Source organism: Panthera pardus, unplaced genomic scaffold, assembly GCF_024362965.1.
Source record: "Panthera pardus isolate Hobbes unplaced genomic scaffold, ASM2436296v1 HiC_scaffold_19, whole genome shotgun sequence".
NCBI classification, from domain to species: domain Eukaryota; kingdom Metazoa; phylum Chordata; class Mammalia; order Carnivora; family Felidae; genus Panthera; species Panthera pardus.
The window spans coordinates 6,885,922-6,903,351 of record NW_026526754.1 but is presented as its reverse complement, the minus strand read 5'-3'; the positions used below and the strand labels follow the sequence as shown (position 1 = coordinate 6,903,351).

Below are 17,430 nucleotides of genomic sequence, written 5' to 3'. Positions count from 1 at the left end.
CAAGAACCAAATGATGTCACACAGAAGATCTCTGTTCTCTAGACATCTTACACTCTTCACGTCTGCTACATCTTTGTTGTCTTAGCCTAAAAGTTGAACTACTTAAAACTTGGGAAAAGACAACTGAAGATAGACAGAACTATGACTTCACACTGGAGATAGTACCATCTGATCATCTACAAGAGGGTGAAAATATAAATAGACTTAAAGTTTTTACATGAATTTGTAGATGGACAATTTTGAAGTATTTAACTTTCCTTGGACTTTAAGGAGATAAGTCATGTTCTTCAGTAATGTATTTTGTCAGGCCCTCTCAGAAGCATGGATCATGGATCCCTCTAGGAGGGTAGTTTTTAAGTTGCTATTAATTACAGAGGGAGCCCAGTTATTAGTAGATTGCAAGAGTCCATCACCAACACTGGGAAGATTTCCAGCCACTAACAGCTCTTGCTGGTAGGGTTTCCATGGCATTTTCACATTCTGTATGTTACCAGACCAGTATTTTTTCATGAAAAGGAAAGAGATTTTGTTTACTTCATGGTGATATTTAAATTTTGCTAATTTTAAGGGCGTCTGGGTGGCTCAGTCGGTTAAGCTTCTGACTTCAGCTCAGGTCATGATCTCACGGTTTGTGAGTTTCAGCCCCACATCAGGCTCTGTGCTGACAGCTCAGAGCCTGGAGCCTGCTTCACATTTTGTGTCTCCCTCTCTCTCTGCCCTTCCTCCACTCGTGCTCTGTCTCTCTCTCAAAAATAAATAAACATTAAAAAAATTTTAATTTTGCTAATTTTAAAATTTGTTAAAAATAGCCTTTTATTGTTCTTTTCCAGTTACCGTGAAAAAGCAAAGAAAGATGCTGCTGCTGTGGGTAATCATGTTGCCAAATTGTTGCAGTCTATCGGCCAGGTAAGCTGCTGAACTGAGTGCACTGTGTCTGTGATGGATGGTACAGCTCCATTTAGCTTGATCGTGTAAGTTGGGAGCTAAAAAAGTTTAGAGATAGAGGGTGTGGTACTGGTTCTGGGCTTCTTTAGAGGGATCACTCACTTACCTGCCTAATGAGAAAGACCTTCACTAAGCAAACAAGGTGTTTTTATAGTCCTCTTCCAGAGCTTGGGGAAAGCCTCCCCATCTCACAGTGATTGGGTTTGTGCTGCACCTCTCTTCATCTTCTTTTTTACACTGGAGTGAAACCTGCATTTATCTCTTTACAGGCACCAGAGTCCATTTCAGAGAAAGAATTAAAATTACTCTGTAAGTCCCCTTGAATTAATTTCCTCATTTTGCTTGATAAAAATGTGCCACAAAATGTTTGCAGAAATTTTAAATGTTTAAAATTTAAAATTTTCCATGGTCTCAGTGGTATAGATAATAATTACTGAGTAAGCTGCTTTTTTTTTTTTTCTCTTGTAATAAATAGAGAAGGTATTTTAAGACTGGGTCAGGTGTGTCTGGGTGGCTCAGTTGGTTAAACATCCAACTCTTGATCTTGGCTCAGGTCATGATACCGTGGTTCATGAGACCTAGCCCTGTGTTGGGCTCTGTGCTGACAGCACGGAGCCTGTTTGGGATTCTCTCTCCTCTTCTCTCTCTGCCCCTCCCCAACTTGTGCACACTCTCCCTCTCTCAAAATAAATAAACTTAAAAAAAAAAAAAAAAAAAAAACTGGGTCAGAGATAGAGTATATCTATGTATGGCAGTGCTAAAAAGACATGAAGGTCAATTAATTGAAAATTGTCATTGATACAGAATTATTTTCAGCTTACTACTATTAAATAATTTGGAAAAGTTTTATCTGAAGACTTTGGATGTGAAGTCTTGAGTCACATGTACATTGATAGTATTGGTAAATACTTACTTTGATCTGTGTTAAATGACTGTGATGGAATTAAGAATTTTGTCATCTAGTTTCAGAGTAGGTCGGCTCCTGGGGTCTTCTTGATAACTCCTCAGGAGACCCAAAGCATTTTCTTTTATTTAAGAATTTGTTTAAGAATAATAAAATTTGTTCTACATGCTGAGGATTTTTCCCTGTAGCTATTGCCATAAGCTTCTGCAAAAATCTATATTCTGTATGTCTCCATCCTTAAAATACATTTATCCATGTTCTCCCTTTAGTGGCTCTACCATAGTGCTTGTTTAGGCCAAGTTTTAATGTTTTCTGCTACCACCAATCTTGCATCTTGTTTTTGCATTTGTGTTTGTTCTACTAGATTATATGATCCCAGATTAGAAGCTGGGTGTTGGGTATTTGAGAGTTTATTCTGTTTTCTCTACTTAGGGGTATGTTTGAAAATTTCCCTAATACAAAGTTGTTGTTTTAGAAAGTCTTACATATGCCAAGAACACAACATATATAATGCTCTCCTTTATGACTACTTATCCATAATATGGTAAACACTACTGTTCACTGAGTCCTATCAGGCATTGTGCTAAGTATGCACTTCATACACTTGCACATTTGATCCACAGAACAACTTTCATAGGTAATATTATCCCTGTTTTACAAATGAAAACAAGCTCAGAGAGGTGCCATCACCTTCTTACTCAGTGCTGAGCTGGTTGTAGTGCCAAGGATGTGAATTTCAGATGACTTTGTCTGCTAACCATTAGAACTGAAGAGACATTTCTTCACATTTCCATGTCTGTAAAGAGTATGCACAAAATTTCCTGTTCTTAAAGTGACTTGTGATTTGGAATATTCAAATGTCTCACCTGTTTACTTCCATAATGTCTTCCCTGTGTTCAGGCACCAATTCTGCATTTCTTCGAGTGGTAAGATGTCGATCCTTAGCTGAAGAATATGGCTTGGATACAATTAACAAGGATGAAATAAGTAAGTGTAATAACCTTTTGATGCTAGGTTATTAATTTTAATTAATTTTAGAGATACAAATATTTTGTATATAATAGTATATGGTGATAATATACAGGATAATATAAATATTATACTCTAAATTTTATTCTATAAACCAAGAAGTAGTCCTACTTCTAAGTAGTTATAATTGCAAATTATGAAACTTAATATGTACATAAAATCATGTTTAGGTTACTGAATAAGTCATGTGATACGAAGATGAGCTAAAGTCAGAACGTTACTACATTAATAGATTATGTGACTATAATTGATCGTCCATAAGACCATTGGGTTTCATTTTAACATATCTGCCTTTGTTTTACTGTTATTTATCATTTTCTATTTTATTGTCACAAAATATTTAAATTTTGTAATAGAATTGCCTTGTATCCTGAAACTTGAGCATATAGTAAATGCAGTTCTGCATTGTTTTTATGTAATGAATTATTCACACTATACTGAAATTTTCTTTTTCCTTTCAGTTTCTAGCATGGACAATCCTGATAATGAGATAGTATTATACTTAATGTTACGGGCTATTGATAGATTTCATAAACAACATGGTAGATATCCAGGTAAGAATAGCAGTCGCATTATCATCTACAATAAAGTCTTGAATAAATACTTAAATTAATTCTTGAAGTTTCTTGGGTGTTTACAGTAGTGGTGCTTGAATTCTACATCGTAAACAATTTACACCTAGTTCATCTCAGTGAGGAAATACCATTTGTGTTTTAAGTATTTGCAGATGGTGTTTGATTCTAAACTATTACAAGGGAATGTTGGTTGAATGCATATAGAATAAAACTATTTTTTTCTGTCAGTTTCCATAGTTTACTTCTAAGACTCAGAATGAGTTTAATTTAGTGGAATGAGAAAGCCATAAAAAGTATGCTAATGACTTGAATTTTGTCTGTAAATGTAGTAATTGGAGAATTGGTATAAACACAAAGATCGTCAGTTGCCCAGAATATTTTTATTAAGATGATAATTTTAGGGGCGCCTGGGTGGCTCAGTCAGTTAAGCAACTGACTTTGGCTTAGGTCATGATCTCACGGTTTGTGGGTTTGAGCCCCACATCAGGCTCCGTGCTGACAGTGCAGAGCCTGCTTGGGGTTCTCTCTTTCTCCCTCTCTTTGCCACTCCCTCCACCCTCCCACCCAACCCCCCCGCCCGCCCCCCCCCCCCCCCCCCCCCCGCGGTCCCTCCTCCACATACACTCTCTCTGTAAATAAATAAATAAACTTCAAAGAAAAAAGATGATAAGGGCACCTGGGTGGCTCAATCAGTTGAACATTAGACTCTTGATTTTGGCTCAGGTCATGATCTCAAGGTTCTTGAGATCGAGCCCCATGTTGGGCCCTGAGTTAACAGCACAGGGCCTGCTTGAGATTCTCTCTCTCCCTCTCTCTGCCCCTTCTCTGCTCTTGCTCACAGGCTTTCTCTCAAAATAAATAAAAATTAAAAACAAACAAAAAGATGAAAATTTTAATTGTACCAGTTTACTGCACAGCAGCACATTCTAGGAATATCATAAAATCTGTTGCCCCAAATGTCTGAGTTACAGTCTTAATGAGCCAGCTTACCAAAAGAAAGAAAAGGAATAAACACCAAATATGTATTACTTTATGTGTATTGTTTGATTAGCTTGTATTTTTGGTTTATTGCATAACAAATCATCCCCAAACATAGTTAAAACAGTAAATTATTATCTTGTGATTTTGTGGATTGGCTGGGCTCAGTTAGGCAGTTCTCACTGGGGAGAGGGGAACTCATGGAGTTGCATGATGCCTGGGGCTGGAGTCATTCTGAAGGTTTCACTGAGCTGGACATCCAAGATGACATTTTCACTCATTGACTGGCACTTTAGTTGGGATAGTTGGAACTGCTTGGGGGCTAGTCAGGTATCTTTCCATGGCTAACTGGGGCTTCCTTTTAGCATAGTGTTCCTAGGGTAGACTGTTTACATGGTGGCTTGCTTCCCCAAAGTTAACATTCCAAAAGATCCAGGTGGAAAGTACAAGGTATTTTAGGAGTTAGCCTCAGAAGCCTTAGAACACGGCATCACTTACATCATGTTCTGTTGGCTTCACAGGGCCAGTTTAGATTAACAGTGGGATGGGACTACATGAGGGCACAAAGGAGCGTTCATTGGGGAGCCATCTTGGGAGACTAGCTACCACATAGAGCACAGGCTTCCAAGCTCTGTCACTTACTGTCTCTTGACCTTGGGTGAATCACTATTTCCCTTCAAATCTCAGTTCTCTCATTTATGGAATAGTGATAATAGTATTTACCAGTTTGTAAAGGTTATATAGGTAATGTATGAAAATCACTTAATACTATGTGGCACCTTGTAAGTATTTAGTAAAGGGTTGGTGTTATCATGAGGAAGAGTAGTGATAGTTTTTAAACTAGAGGAGCCAAAAAATACTGATATTTAAAATTTTTTTTAATGTTTATTTTTGAGAGAGAAGTAGAGTGTGAGCAGGGGAGGGGCAGAGAGAGACGGAGACAGAATCCAAAGCAGGCTCCAGGCTCTTAGCTGCCAGCACAGAGCCTAACTCAGGGCTTGAACCCATGAGCCATGAGATCATGACCTGAGCCGAAGTTAAACGTTCAACTGACTAAGTCATCCAGGCACCCCCAAAAATATTGATATTTTAAAAACACTTGAATATTACAGCAATTATATTTTTCCTTCCAGAAGAAATAATAATAGCTTGGAAATAATAATGTTTGGAAACATTACAGTTGAATCATTAAGAACTGCCTGGGGTCATATCCCAGTTTTGCTACTTACGAGCTAAGTAACTCAGGCAAATAACTTAATCTGTCTGTGCCTCAGTTTTCTCACCTATAAACAGGGATAATGATAGTACCTATTTCATAGGAGTGTTGTAAGGATTAAACCAATTAATACAAATGGTACTTAGAACACTGTCCAGCATTTATTAATTCAATAAATGTTACTTATAGCTATATGTCTTCAGTGTCATTTAATTTCCTGGAAATGGATAATAAACACCATAATATTTTTTAAACACCCTAATTTTTTATTTTTTTTTCAACTTTTTTTTTTTTTTTTTTTTTTTTTTTTTTTATTTTTGGGACAGAGAGAGACAGAGCATGAACGGGGGAGGGGCAGAGAGAGAGGGAGACACAGAATCGGAAGCAGGCTCCAGGCTCCGAGCCATCAGCCCAGAGCCTAACGCGGGGCTCGAACTCACGGACCGCGAGATCGTGACCTGGCTGAAGTCGGACGCTTAACCGACTGCGCCACCCAGGCGCCCCAACACCCTAATTTTTTATAAAGTGTGTAAATAAGACATACTTATTCATTCAATTCTTCCATCAGATAATTCTTGGACACCAACTATGTGCTGGATACTCTTCTAGATACTGGATATAGAGCAGTAAACAAAGCAGATTTGCCTAACTTGAATTTTTAATAGGTTTTAGATGGTTTCTTTGATTGTTACAGCTTTGTGATAGTAAATATTGGTCTCATGCTTTCTGTTATTTTTGTTCTTCAGTTTCATACCTTACTATATTGATTAGAACACCTAAAACTGGATTTTAAAAAGAGCCATTGGTTTTGAATTGCGTATTTACTTTAATGAAAATTGATTTACATTATGTATTTGTAGGGGTATCTAACTACCAGGTTGAAGAAGATATAGGAAAGCTGAAGTCTTGTCTCACTGGCTTCCTTCAGGAGTATGGATTATCTGTAATGGTGAAAGATGATTATGTCCATGAATTGTGAGTATTTTTTAAGGCATATGAGAGATAATACCTGTCCTGTCATAAGGCTAATCTAAGTTCACGTCTCCATCCTTTTCTGTAGTTGCCGATATGGAGCTGCTGAGCCACACACCATTGCTGCGTTCTTAGGAGGTGAGTTCCACAGATGAGAAGACTGGCATCTGTGGTTACACAGTACAATTATGAACTTTTGTTTTTATAGCTATTTTAACTAGGGAAGTCAGTGAAGCAGGATGTTCTGTTTAGTTTATTTCACTGGTCTTTCTGCTTTGCATCTCTCCCACCGCTGTCCATCTTAAAGTGAAGAGTCATTAATTTTTCTAAAGCATAGCTCTGATCATGTCTCTCAATTAACCTTCTGCCCTGCCAGTAAACACATACACACTACAATGGTCTTCAGAAAACAAGTCCAGAGTCCCTTATTTAACATTAAAAATACACTGTGTTCTGATTCCACTCAGCCTTTCTGCCCTTGGTTTTTTCAAGTGACTTCCTTTTCCCCCAGACATGCCTTTGATTTCCTGTTCCTTCAATCCTTAACTTTCAGGGCCATTTGCCTTAAATCTCCTTATTTCTGGCACGTCTAAAATCTTCCTGTTCTTCAAGGCCCAACTGAAAATTACCATCTCTGGGGCACCTGGGTGGTTCAGTTGGTTACGCATCCAACTCTTGGTTTTGGCTCAGGTCATGATCTCACGATTCATGGGTTCGAGCCCTGCATCGGGCTCTGTGCTGACAGAGTGGAGTCGGCTTGGGATTCTCTCTTTCCCTGCCCCTTCCCCACTTTCTCTCTCTCTCTCTCTCTCTCTCTCTCTCTCTCTCTCTCAAATAAATACTTTTTAAATGAAAATTACCACTCTTTCATAAAAACTTTGGAAGTTGAAGAGTGCCTGGGTGGCTCAGTCAGTTAAGTGTCTGACTCTTAGTTTTGGCTCCGGTCATGATCTTACAGTTTGTGGGTTCAAGCCCTGCATCAGGCTCTGTGCTGACAGCAAGGAGCCTGCTGGGGGTTCTTTCTCTTCCTCTCTCCCTGCCCCTCCTCCACTTGCTCTCTCTGTCTCTCTCTCAAAATAAATAAATAAACTTTAAAACAAAAAACAAAAAACTTTGGAAGCTGGAAGTCCAAGGTCAGGGCCAGCACGGTTGTTTTCTAGGAAGCCTGTCCAGGGCTTGTAGGCGGCTATCATCTTGCTGTGTGCCATAACCTCTTTGTGCAGGGAGGGGAGAGGACAGATGGGACACAGCTCTTGGGGGTCTCTTCTTATATGGGCACTAAACCCTTTGTGAGGACCCCAGCCCATGACCTCATCTAATCCTGTTTACTTCCCAAAGACCTCAGTATCCTCTTCACCTCCAAATATTATCACATTGGGTATTACAGATTTAACATGAATTTTGAGGACATTCAGTCCCTAACATGTGTGTTTTGTATTCTGCACAACACCATTGTATTCCCTCACTTCTTTCAGGTCTTTGTTTAAATGTTACTTTCGTTGCATGAGGCCATTCCTGACTCCTCAATTTAAAACTGAGTCCCTGTTCTTCCACTCATATGTATCCCCCTTCCTTGCTTTTTCTCCTTAGTCCTTAGGGTCATTTCTATACATTTCTATACATTTTACTAATTTGCAAATTATCTTTCCCTTACTAGTTAAAAGTAAGATCCACGAAGGCAAGGGTTTTTGTCTTTTGTTCTTTATTCCTAGCGCCTAGAAGAGGATCTGGTATGTAATAGAGTCTCATATTTTATTGAATCAATGAACGTGAATATTATAAAAGATGAAGAATTTTTCTGTTGGTAGTTTTTTGTTTTTTCTATTGTTTTCTTTGAGTAATTGCTCAAAACTCACTACTGTATAAGTCTATTACTGAGTATAATATGGCAACCTGGCAGTATTTAATGTGGATCGTTTCCAAATTATAGATGTATTTAGAACAAATATACCTTTACCCCTGTTTTATTATAAAAGTAAAATATGCACAAGGTAAAATTCAAATGCAACAGAAGGGTGGTCTGGGTGGTCTTTGAGAATCTTTTCTGTCTATATGTATTTTTTTAAAAAGTACAATCAACCATACTACTGTTTTGACTTTTTTACGTAGTATATCTTGCCACCACAATTAAAAATAATTCATTCTTTTAATCTGTGGCATAATAGCCCAACGTGTGAATGTATAGGACAGATTTTTATTTCCTTTAATAACATAGTTATAAAAAATTGTAGTCCTTGATTTTGATGTGACTCAGTAAGCTTTGTTTTGGCTTATTTAAAAAAAATTTTTTTTAACATTTTTTTTTTTTTAACGTTTATTTATTTTTGAGACAGAGAGAGACAGAGCATGAACGGGGGAGGGTCAGAGAGAGAGGGAGACACAGAATCTGAAACAGGCTCCAGGCTCTGAGTTTTCAGCACAGAGCCCGATGCGGGGCTTGAACTCACAGACCGCGAGATCATGACCTGAGCCGAAGTCGGACGCTTAACCGACTGAGCCACCCAGGCGCTCCTGTTTTGGCTTATTTTTAAACAACTTTCTTTTTGGAACAGAAAGGTTTTCTTTACATAATTGAATATTTTTATATAACTTGAAATTTACCTTTTTCAAAGATTTGCTCTTCTCCTTTTTCCTTGCAGGAGCTGCTGCTCAGGAGGTTATCAAAATAATCACCAAACAGTTTGTAATTTTTAATAATACTTATATCTATAGTGGCATGTCACAAACTTCAGCAACTTTCCAGTTGTAGAATAAGCACCCTATGTCGTGTGTCAGTGATTTAAACCGTAATGGCCTTCAGGTTGTGCTCTAGTCTGTAAAATTCTGCTAAGGGAGAAGTGTTAAATTGTTTCCTTAATAAACATTGTTCTCATTTGTAATAATGTTGTCTTGTTCTCTGTGGGGGAGGGGAAAGGAAGCAGTCAATTTCTGGGAGAATAAAAGTTACCCATTTCTAATTGAGTTCATTATTTCTGGCTTGCTAATTAGTTACTTATAAAAATCTCTTGTGTTTCATTAGAAACAGCTTTAAGTGTATTTTTTCTTACAGTCTTAATTAAATAATGAATTTATCCCATGTGTAGATTTTAGCAAAGGACATCTTCCAACCATGACTACAAGAAAAGGCAGATATTTCAGATGTATAGTTTTATCAGAAAACAAAGACAAGAAGATTGGGAGAGAGGACTGAGGGCCAGGCTTGGGGCTCGGAGGGCCCCTTAACCCATGCTGTGCCCTGCTGCCACAGTCTCTGACCTGGTCTCATGGACCTGGAGCCGGCTCTCCTAACTCCTTGTGGTGAAAGCCCCTCTGAGCAAAGAAAAGCCCTAAAAACCCGGAGCGATGAGCTCAGAAGATTTCCCCTCCACGTTGTGACTTTCCACCACTCGTGGACACTGCATTCGTACTCTTGCTACCCACGACCCGCCCTGGGGACTTCGGGGTGCGTCTGTCTGTGGGGAGACACCGCGTGTGGGCGGGCGAGAGCGGCCGGAAGTCCCAGTTCCGCCCAGCGGAAGTATGCCTGGCCTGCTGAGCGGGAAACGGAGTGGAGCGTCTTGTTTGTAGGCGGGCTTCGAGGGAGGAAGCACAGAAACGGCACGCCGCGGCTTGACGGTAAAGGTCAAGGCCTCCACTCCCTGCGCGTTCGGGCCCTGCCCTGCCCCCGCCCCGGAATCTGTCAGTGGTCTCCTGTGGAAGGTAGACTGCAGCCAGTAGGCCCCGGTCGGCCCTCACAGCGGCTGGGATGAGGGATGCCTCCCTATTCCCTTCCTAACCCGTTGAGGGGATTGAACTGGCCGGAAGGGGCCTTCCTCAGGAAGCGGCCGACCCCGGCCGCAGCCCCCACCGCAGCTCATGGGAAAAAGAGAATTGCCACGTACCATTTGGTCAGGCCTCTGGAGCCCGGCAGTTTCCGACCCTGATTGTACTTGAGGATCCAGAGGCCTCTCGCCAGATGATTCTGGTGTATCGGAGGGGTGGGAACCACTGGTGAGGCCCTTTCTCAGACCTTGGGCCCGACCGCGTGGGCCACAGCACTTGAGCGGCGCGCCCGCTGCTCAGGAGTCGCCGGTGGCGGGGCGGGACTCACGCCCTTAACCGGTACCCGGTCCCTGGCAGGAGTTGCAGAGTCCTGGTCTAACACGAACCTGGGGAAGACCACTGCTCTTCGAAAGGAGTTCTCCCAGCTCTTTAGGTGAGCCAGGCCTTGGTGTTAATGAGTGCAAACTGGGAAAAGAGGGTGGGGGTAGCCTTCCCTACTTGGAAAGATCCGGCATCGCCTTCCTGTGCAAACTGGGAAGAGGTGATGAGTTTTAATGCATAAAGGCTGCTCCAGTCTACTGAGTCTGGGAATGTGAACGCAGAGTGAGCTCCTCGTACCCTCACTCAGCTTGTTTTCTGCACCTCTTATTTCTCAAGCTAAACTGTAACAGCAATTTTTTTTGCCTATTGGCCCTTTCCCCCTTGTCTCCCCTAGTTTCAGGAAAATTTCTACTGTGCGTGAGTCCAAGCTGGGCATCCACTGTCAAGAACTTAGTGACGGCATTTAGTGGTGGGATTTTCAGCCTGCCAGCCTTACAGAGAAAGATTTCATTTATCGTTCTGATATTTTGGGGTAGTACTTAAATTTCAAAAAAGCTTTTCATGTTAACATTTTCTATGCCAAGTAAAAGAGTAACGTTCAGATAGTTTTCTTGCTTAAATTTGAATTTAACAGCACTGTTTTGGGGAGTACCTTGAGTTAAACCTGTAAATGGAATAGTTTCTTCTGTTACCTGGAAAAATCCTTTTTTTCCCCTTGTGAGAATACAGCAGATAATTTTGCAATCTTGCTTCTCACAATTTGCATCTTCACTAAATTACTGAAAACACTGTCTGTTTTATTGAACAGATGCTTTTGTTTTGGGGAATAGTCTATATTTCATAATTTAAAATATAGTTTTATAATTATCCCTAGAAAGTGATAACTTGCCCTTTGCTGTTGATGTTTCTAAGCACTTAGCTAGTAAGTAAATGACTTGTATTAATGCTACTAGGTACTTGGAAAACTTTAATTTTTTTTTTTTTTTTTTTTTTGAGAGAGAGACAGACAGAGCACGAGCAGGGGACGGGGAGAGAGAGAGAGCGAGAGAGGTAGACACAAAATCTGAAGCAGGCTCCAGGCTCCAAGCTGTCAGCACAGGCCTCAATGTGGGTCTCGAACTCATGAGCCATGAGATCATGACTGAAGTGGGATGCTTAACCAACTGAGCCACCCAGGAGCCCCTGGAAAGTTCCATTTTATTGTGTCATTTATTAGAAAACAATATAAGAAAGACAAAGGGGAATAGAAGGTAATGTGTTCTGTCAGTTTCAATTTCAATACATTTAGTTTTTAAAGCTTTGTAAAAATAAAATTATATTTAAAGGCAGAATAGGTTGACTAATTAAAACTAAAGAAATAGTCCTTATACTCCTTCACAAAGCAAAAAAACCTCCACATGTGATACATGTAGTCCATAGTCCATTTTTTTTAAGTTTTTTTTTTTTTTTTTTTAATTTTTTTTTTCAACGTTTTTTATTTATTTTTGGGACAGAGAGAGACAGAGCATGAACGGGGGAGGGGCAGAGAGAGAGGGAGACACAGAATCGGAAACAGGCTCCAGGCTCCAAGCCATCAGCCCAGAGCCTGACGCAGGGCTCGAACCCACGGACCGCGAGATCGTGACCTGGCTGAAGTCGGACGCTTAACCGACTGCGCCACCCAGGCGCCCCAGTTTTTTTTTTTTTTTAATTTACTCTTCCTATTCCAAATCCTAACCCATTTTCTCAAAGGTAATGCATGTTTACATATGGAAGAAGGTGTAGTAGAGGATAAGAGTGTAGGGCATGGCCTCAGATTTTCTTGGTGCTCATTCCAGCTCTGGCACTCACTAGCTGTTTGGAGTTGGGCAAATTGTTTACCCTCTCCTTGTCAGTCTTCATCTTTATAACTCCCTCTTAGGGTTGTTGTAAAAACTAGAAGGATAATATTTGTAAGGTTTACAGAACATAGCCTGGCCTGTTATAGGACTTGAATGTTCGAAGCTTTTATTATTATAAAAATTGTGAAAAATAGAAAAAGTGGGATAAGACACCATAGAACCACCAGCTTAAAACAAGTGTTAACATGTTGTTTTCCATGTAGTTTTATTTTATGATTTCCTCTGCATAATTGGGATCATGCTGTAGATAAAAGCTTGAGTCCTGCCATTGTTGATTAATTGTAACACAAGCATTTTTCCTTGTTATTAAACATTTCAAGTAAACATCAGTATTCTTGTAACAGTATCCTGTAAATATACTATAATGTACCCAAGCATCCTTCTTTTAATGGAATATTTAGGTTTAAAAATATGGCAAACCTGGTATACATTTATATATTATTTTATAAAAGATTATCACATTTACTATTAATTTTTTTATTTGGGAATTTTATTTTCATTTTGAGAGTGAGAAAAAAATAGAAGGGATAAGTAGCTATCTCTTATTTTTAGTTTTTTTTTTTTTTTAATGTTTATTTGTGAGAGACAGAAAGAGAGCATGAGTTGGAGAGGGGCAGAGAGAGAGAGAGAAGGAGACACAGAATCTGAAGCAGGCTCCAGGCTCTGAGCTGTCAGCACAGAGCCGGATTTGGGGTTCATATTCACTGACTGCGAGATCATGACCTGAGCCAAAGTTGGGTGCTCAACCAACTGAGCCACCCAGGTGCCCCAGTAGCTGTCTCCTTTTAACCATGTAGTGTTGGAATAAAAAAGAATTCTAGAGTTCTGTGAGTCCTGATTCATTGCTTTAAGAAGTTAATTGGACTCTGATAGTTTTTCTAAAAAATCAGTTTAGCATGTGAAATGCCATATCAGGGTTCCCAGTTATTTTAAAAATTCTAACAAGTGGTATATCAACAAGGATTTTAGCTTAATAGTGGAATACTATGTCGAAAAAACCGTGGATTCTGAGAACAAACTGAGGGTTGATGGGGGGGGCGGGGAGAGAGGGCAGGTGATGGGTATTGGGGAGGGCACCTTTTGGGATGAGCACTGGGTGTTGTATGGAAACCAATTTGACAGTAAATTTCATATATTGAAAAAAAAATTAAAAAAAAAGAAAAAACCATGGATTGTTGAAAAACAAAATTTTAGTATTAAGCTTAGCTTGTGTAGAGAAATGCAGTTCTAAAGTGTGTGTGTGTGTGTGTGTGTGTGTGTGTGTGTGTGTGTGTGTGTTTTAAATTTCCAATTCATGGAGTGACCAATCAGAAATGATGGGATGAAAATTTACAGGAAAGAAAAGAAAATAAGGAAGCAGAACCACAAGAGGGTCATTTAGATTCAGTCAACCAAAGTGTATATTTACTTAATAAACTATGTTGAAGGCCTGTAATACTTAAGAATGCCATATGCATTTATGTATTTTTCAAATTTAATTCTTGTAACAACTTTATGAAGTAGGGATTTCCTATTTTACAGAAGAGGAAACTGAGCCTTAGGGAACTTAAGCACACCCAGTATCACATATTTAATAAGTTGTAGATTCAGTTCCTGCTCTTCTGTCTTCAGGAAAATTGTTTTTTCCCTACACTTTTGCATTTATAATTCTGGAATTCTCAAACATTGATTTAAATTGAGAAAATATCTTTATCTCATAGATGAAATATAAGGAAAAAGAATACAGACAAGCATGGAAAGTGAAGACACAAAGAAGATACAAGGTGAGAAATTAATGGATTATATATCTGGAATTAATTTTATAATCTATTTGTAGGATATATTGCAGATTATCTCACAGGATCCAGGAAATGAAAGAATCATTCAACAATTTACATGCATATTTATTGTGCATCTACCCTGCATGTCACACTGATTTCAGGACACTGACATTCTGATGGGAAAAGGCATGCTGATAATTAGAATACCGTATGATAGCCATTTTAATAGAGACATAGACAAGAATATTGGGAATCTGAGAGAACCACCATGACAGTATGCATGGAGATATCGATTTTAGAGTTGTCCTTTGAAAGATGGAAATTAAATCCATGGACATGGAGGAGGTTAACCAGAAATATTAAATATTAAAAAAGAAAAGGATGGGGAATGGTGTTCCTTAATGCACACCATCACATAAGGATTTGGCTGAGGAAGAGGGCCCTCAAAAAAAGACTGAGAAAAACATTTCTTTTTTTTTTTAACGTTTGTTTATTTTTGAAAGAGAGAAAGAGAGAGAGAGCGTGAAAGGTGAAGGAGTAGAGAGAGAAAGGGAGACACAGAATCAGAAGCTGGCTCCAGGGCTCTGAGCTGTCAGCACAGAGCCCAACACGGGGCTTGAACTCACAAACTGTGAGATCATGACTTGAGCTGAAGTCAGATGCTTAACTGACTGAGCCACCCAGGCATCCCAAAACATTTATGTATTTTTTTTTTAATTTTTTATATTTTAGTTAATTAAATTTTTTAAAAATATTTTTTAACTTTTATTTATTATTGAGAGACAGAGCACGAGCAGGGGAGGGTCAGAGAGAGGAGGAGACACAGAATCCAAAGTAGGTTCCTGCCTCTCAGCTGTCAGCACAGAGCCCGACGTGGGACTCGAACTCAAACTGTGAGATCATAATCTGAGCCGAAGTTGAATGCTTAACCGACTGAACCACCCAGGCACCCCTAGTTAATTAAATTTTTTTAATGTTTAATTTAGAGAGAGTGAGCACAAGTGGAAGAGGGGCAGAGAGAGAGGAATACACAAAATCCAAAGCGGGCTCCAGGTCCTGAGCTGTTAGCACAGAGCCTGACGTGGGGCTTGAACCTATGAACCATGAGATCATGACCTGAGCCGAAGTTGGACACTTAACCTACTGAGCCACCAAGGCACCCCTATTTTAGTTAGTTAATATGCAGTGCAGTATTGGTTTCAGAAGTAGAATTCAGTGATTCATTACTTACATACAATACCCATTACTCATCACAAGTGCCCCACTTAATCCTCATCACGCATCCAGCCCATCTCCTATGCAACTCCCTCCATCAACCCTCAGTTCTCTATCGTTAAGTCTCTTGTGGTGTGTTTCCCTTTCTTCTCCTCCCTCCCTCATATGTTCATCTGTTTTGCTTTTTAAATTCCACATATGAGTGGAATCATATATTTGTCTTTCTCTGATTGATTTATTTTACTTAGCATAATACATTCTGTCTAGCTCCATCCAAGTTGTTACACATGACAAGATTTCTTTTTTTTTTTTGATGGTTGAGTAATGTTCCATTATATATATGCCACATCTTTTTTATCCATTTATCAGTTGATAGACATTTGGGCTCTCTCCATAGTCTGATAGCTATTGTTGATAATGCTGCTGTAAACATTGGTGGGGTGCACATACCCCTTCAAATCTATAGTGTGAGAAAAACTTTTCAGGAAGGTGAATGGAGAGTCAGGAATGTGGAATTTTGGAAATCAGCTTTAGGAGAATACTTCCATGAGAGAGATTGCTTGAGCTATTCAGTGTCAAGTGTCCATAGATGATGACTGAATTGTCCACTAGATTTTGTATTTAGGAGGCCATTTGTTTTATTAATAGTCAATTTAGTAGGGGTGCCTGAGTGGCTCAGTTGGTTAAGCATCCAACTCTTGGTTTTGTCTCAGGTCATGATCTCACGGTTCGTGGGTTCAAGTCCCGTGTCAGGCTCTGCACTGCCAGTGTGGAGCCTGTTTGAAATTCTCTGTCTCCTCCATCCCCTCTGCCCCTTCTGTACTCCCCCTTTCTCTCTCTCTCAAAATAAATAGATAAACTTAAAAAAAAAAACAAAAAACAGTACATTTAATATATTTCAGACAGATTGCAGTATATTGACGTTTAGGTGGGAAATAAGGATCTGGAGACATTATGAATACCTAACTCTTTTTTTTTCTTTTTTTTTCTTTTTTTTAAAGTTTGTTTACTTATTTTGAGAGAAAGAGAGAGAGAGTATGTGCAGGGGGAGGGGCAGAGAGAGAGGGAGAGAGAATTCCAAGCTGGCTCATAGAGCCTGATGTTGGGCTTGATCTCATGAACCTTGAGATCATGATCTGAGCTAAAATTAAGTGTTTTTTGCCCAACTGACTGAGCCACCCAGGTGCCCCAATACCTAACTCATCTTAAAAGCTTGACTGAAGAGAGGTGCCTGGGTGGCTCAGTTGGTTAAATATCCAACTCTTGATTTTGGCTCAGGTCATGATCTTATGGTTCGATTCATAGGATCGAGCCCCATATCAAGCTCTGTGCTGTTAGCACAGAGTCTGCTTGGGCCTCTCTTCCTGTCTTGCTGCCCCTCTTCCCACCCCTCAAAATAAATGAATAAACATTAAAAGAAAAACAACCAAAGTATACAATTCAGTTATTTTAAATATATTCACACTGTTGTGCAACCATCACCACAATCAATTTTAGAGCATTTTTATCACCCCCAAAGAAACCCTATGCCCTTTAGCAATCACACCCCCCTCCCAACTGTAGGCAATCACTAATCTGTTTTCTGTCTCTGGACTTGCCTATTCTGGACATACAAATTGAATCATAGAATATGTGGGCTTTTGTGACTGGCTTCCTTCACTTAGTGTAATATTTTATTTTTTTATTTTTTTTTTAACGTTTATTTATTTTTGAGACAGAGAGAGACAGGGCATGAACGGGGGAGGGTCAGAGAGAGAGGGAGACACAGAATCTGAAACAGGCTCCAGGCTCTGAGCAGTCAGCACAGAGCCCGACGCGGGGCTCGAACTCACAGACAGTGAGATAGTGACCTGAGCCGAAGTCGGATGCTTAA

The 17,430-nt window shown here is 39.6% G+C and overlaps 2 protein-coding genes across 5 annotated transcripts in view; both read left to right on the top strand.

Annotated features, from left to right (window-relative positions):
* NAE1 (NEDD8 activating enzyme E1 subunit 1) overlaps positions 1–9,501 on the top strand; it is a 32,218-nt gene extending 22,717 nt beyond the window's left edge. For all 4 annotated transcript variants that reach the window (XM_019455697.2, XM_019455696.2, XM_019455695.2 and 1 more), the window contains 7 exons: positions 831–906; positions 1,215–1,254; positions 2,750–2,836; positions 3,340–3,432; positions 6,508–6,622; positions 6,708–6,757; positions 9,259–9,501. In XM_019455697.2, coding sequence (XP_019311242.1) covers positions 831–906; positions 1,215–1,254; positions 2,750–2,836; positions 3,340–3,432; positions 6,508–6,622; positions 6,708–6,757; positions 9,259–9,368 — 571 coding nt within the window. In that variant the 3' untranslated portion in view covers positions 9,369–9,501. The remainder of the gene's footprint in view (positions 1–830; positions 907–1,214; positions 1,255–2,749; positions 2,837–3,339; positions 3,433–6,507; positions 6,623–6,707; positions 6,758–9,258) is intronic.
* A 71-nt stretch (positions 9,502–9,572) lies between these two features.
* TERB1 (telomere repeat binding bouquet formation protein 1) overlaps positions 9,573–17,430 on the top strand; it is a 46,300-nt gene continuing 38,442 nt past the window's right edge. Inside the window, exons 1-3 of the mRNA XM_053906525.1 lie at positions 9,573–10,234; positions 10,739–10,814; positions 14,283–14,345. Of these exons, the coding sequence (XP_053762500.1) occupies positions 14,315–14,345 (31 nt within the window). The 5' untranslated portion in view covers positions 9,573–10,234; positions 10,739–10,814; positions 14,283–14,314. The remainder of the gene's footprint in view (positions 10,235–10,738; positions 10,815–14,282; positions 14,346–17,430) is intronic.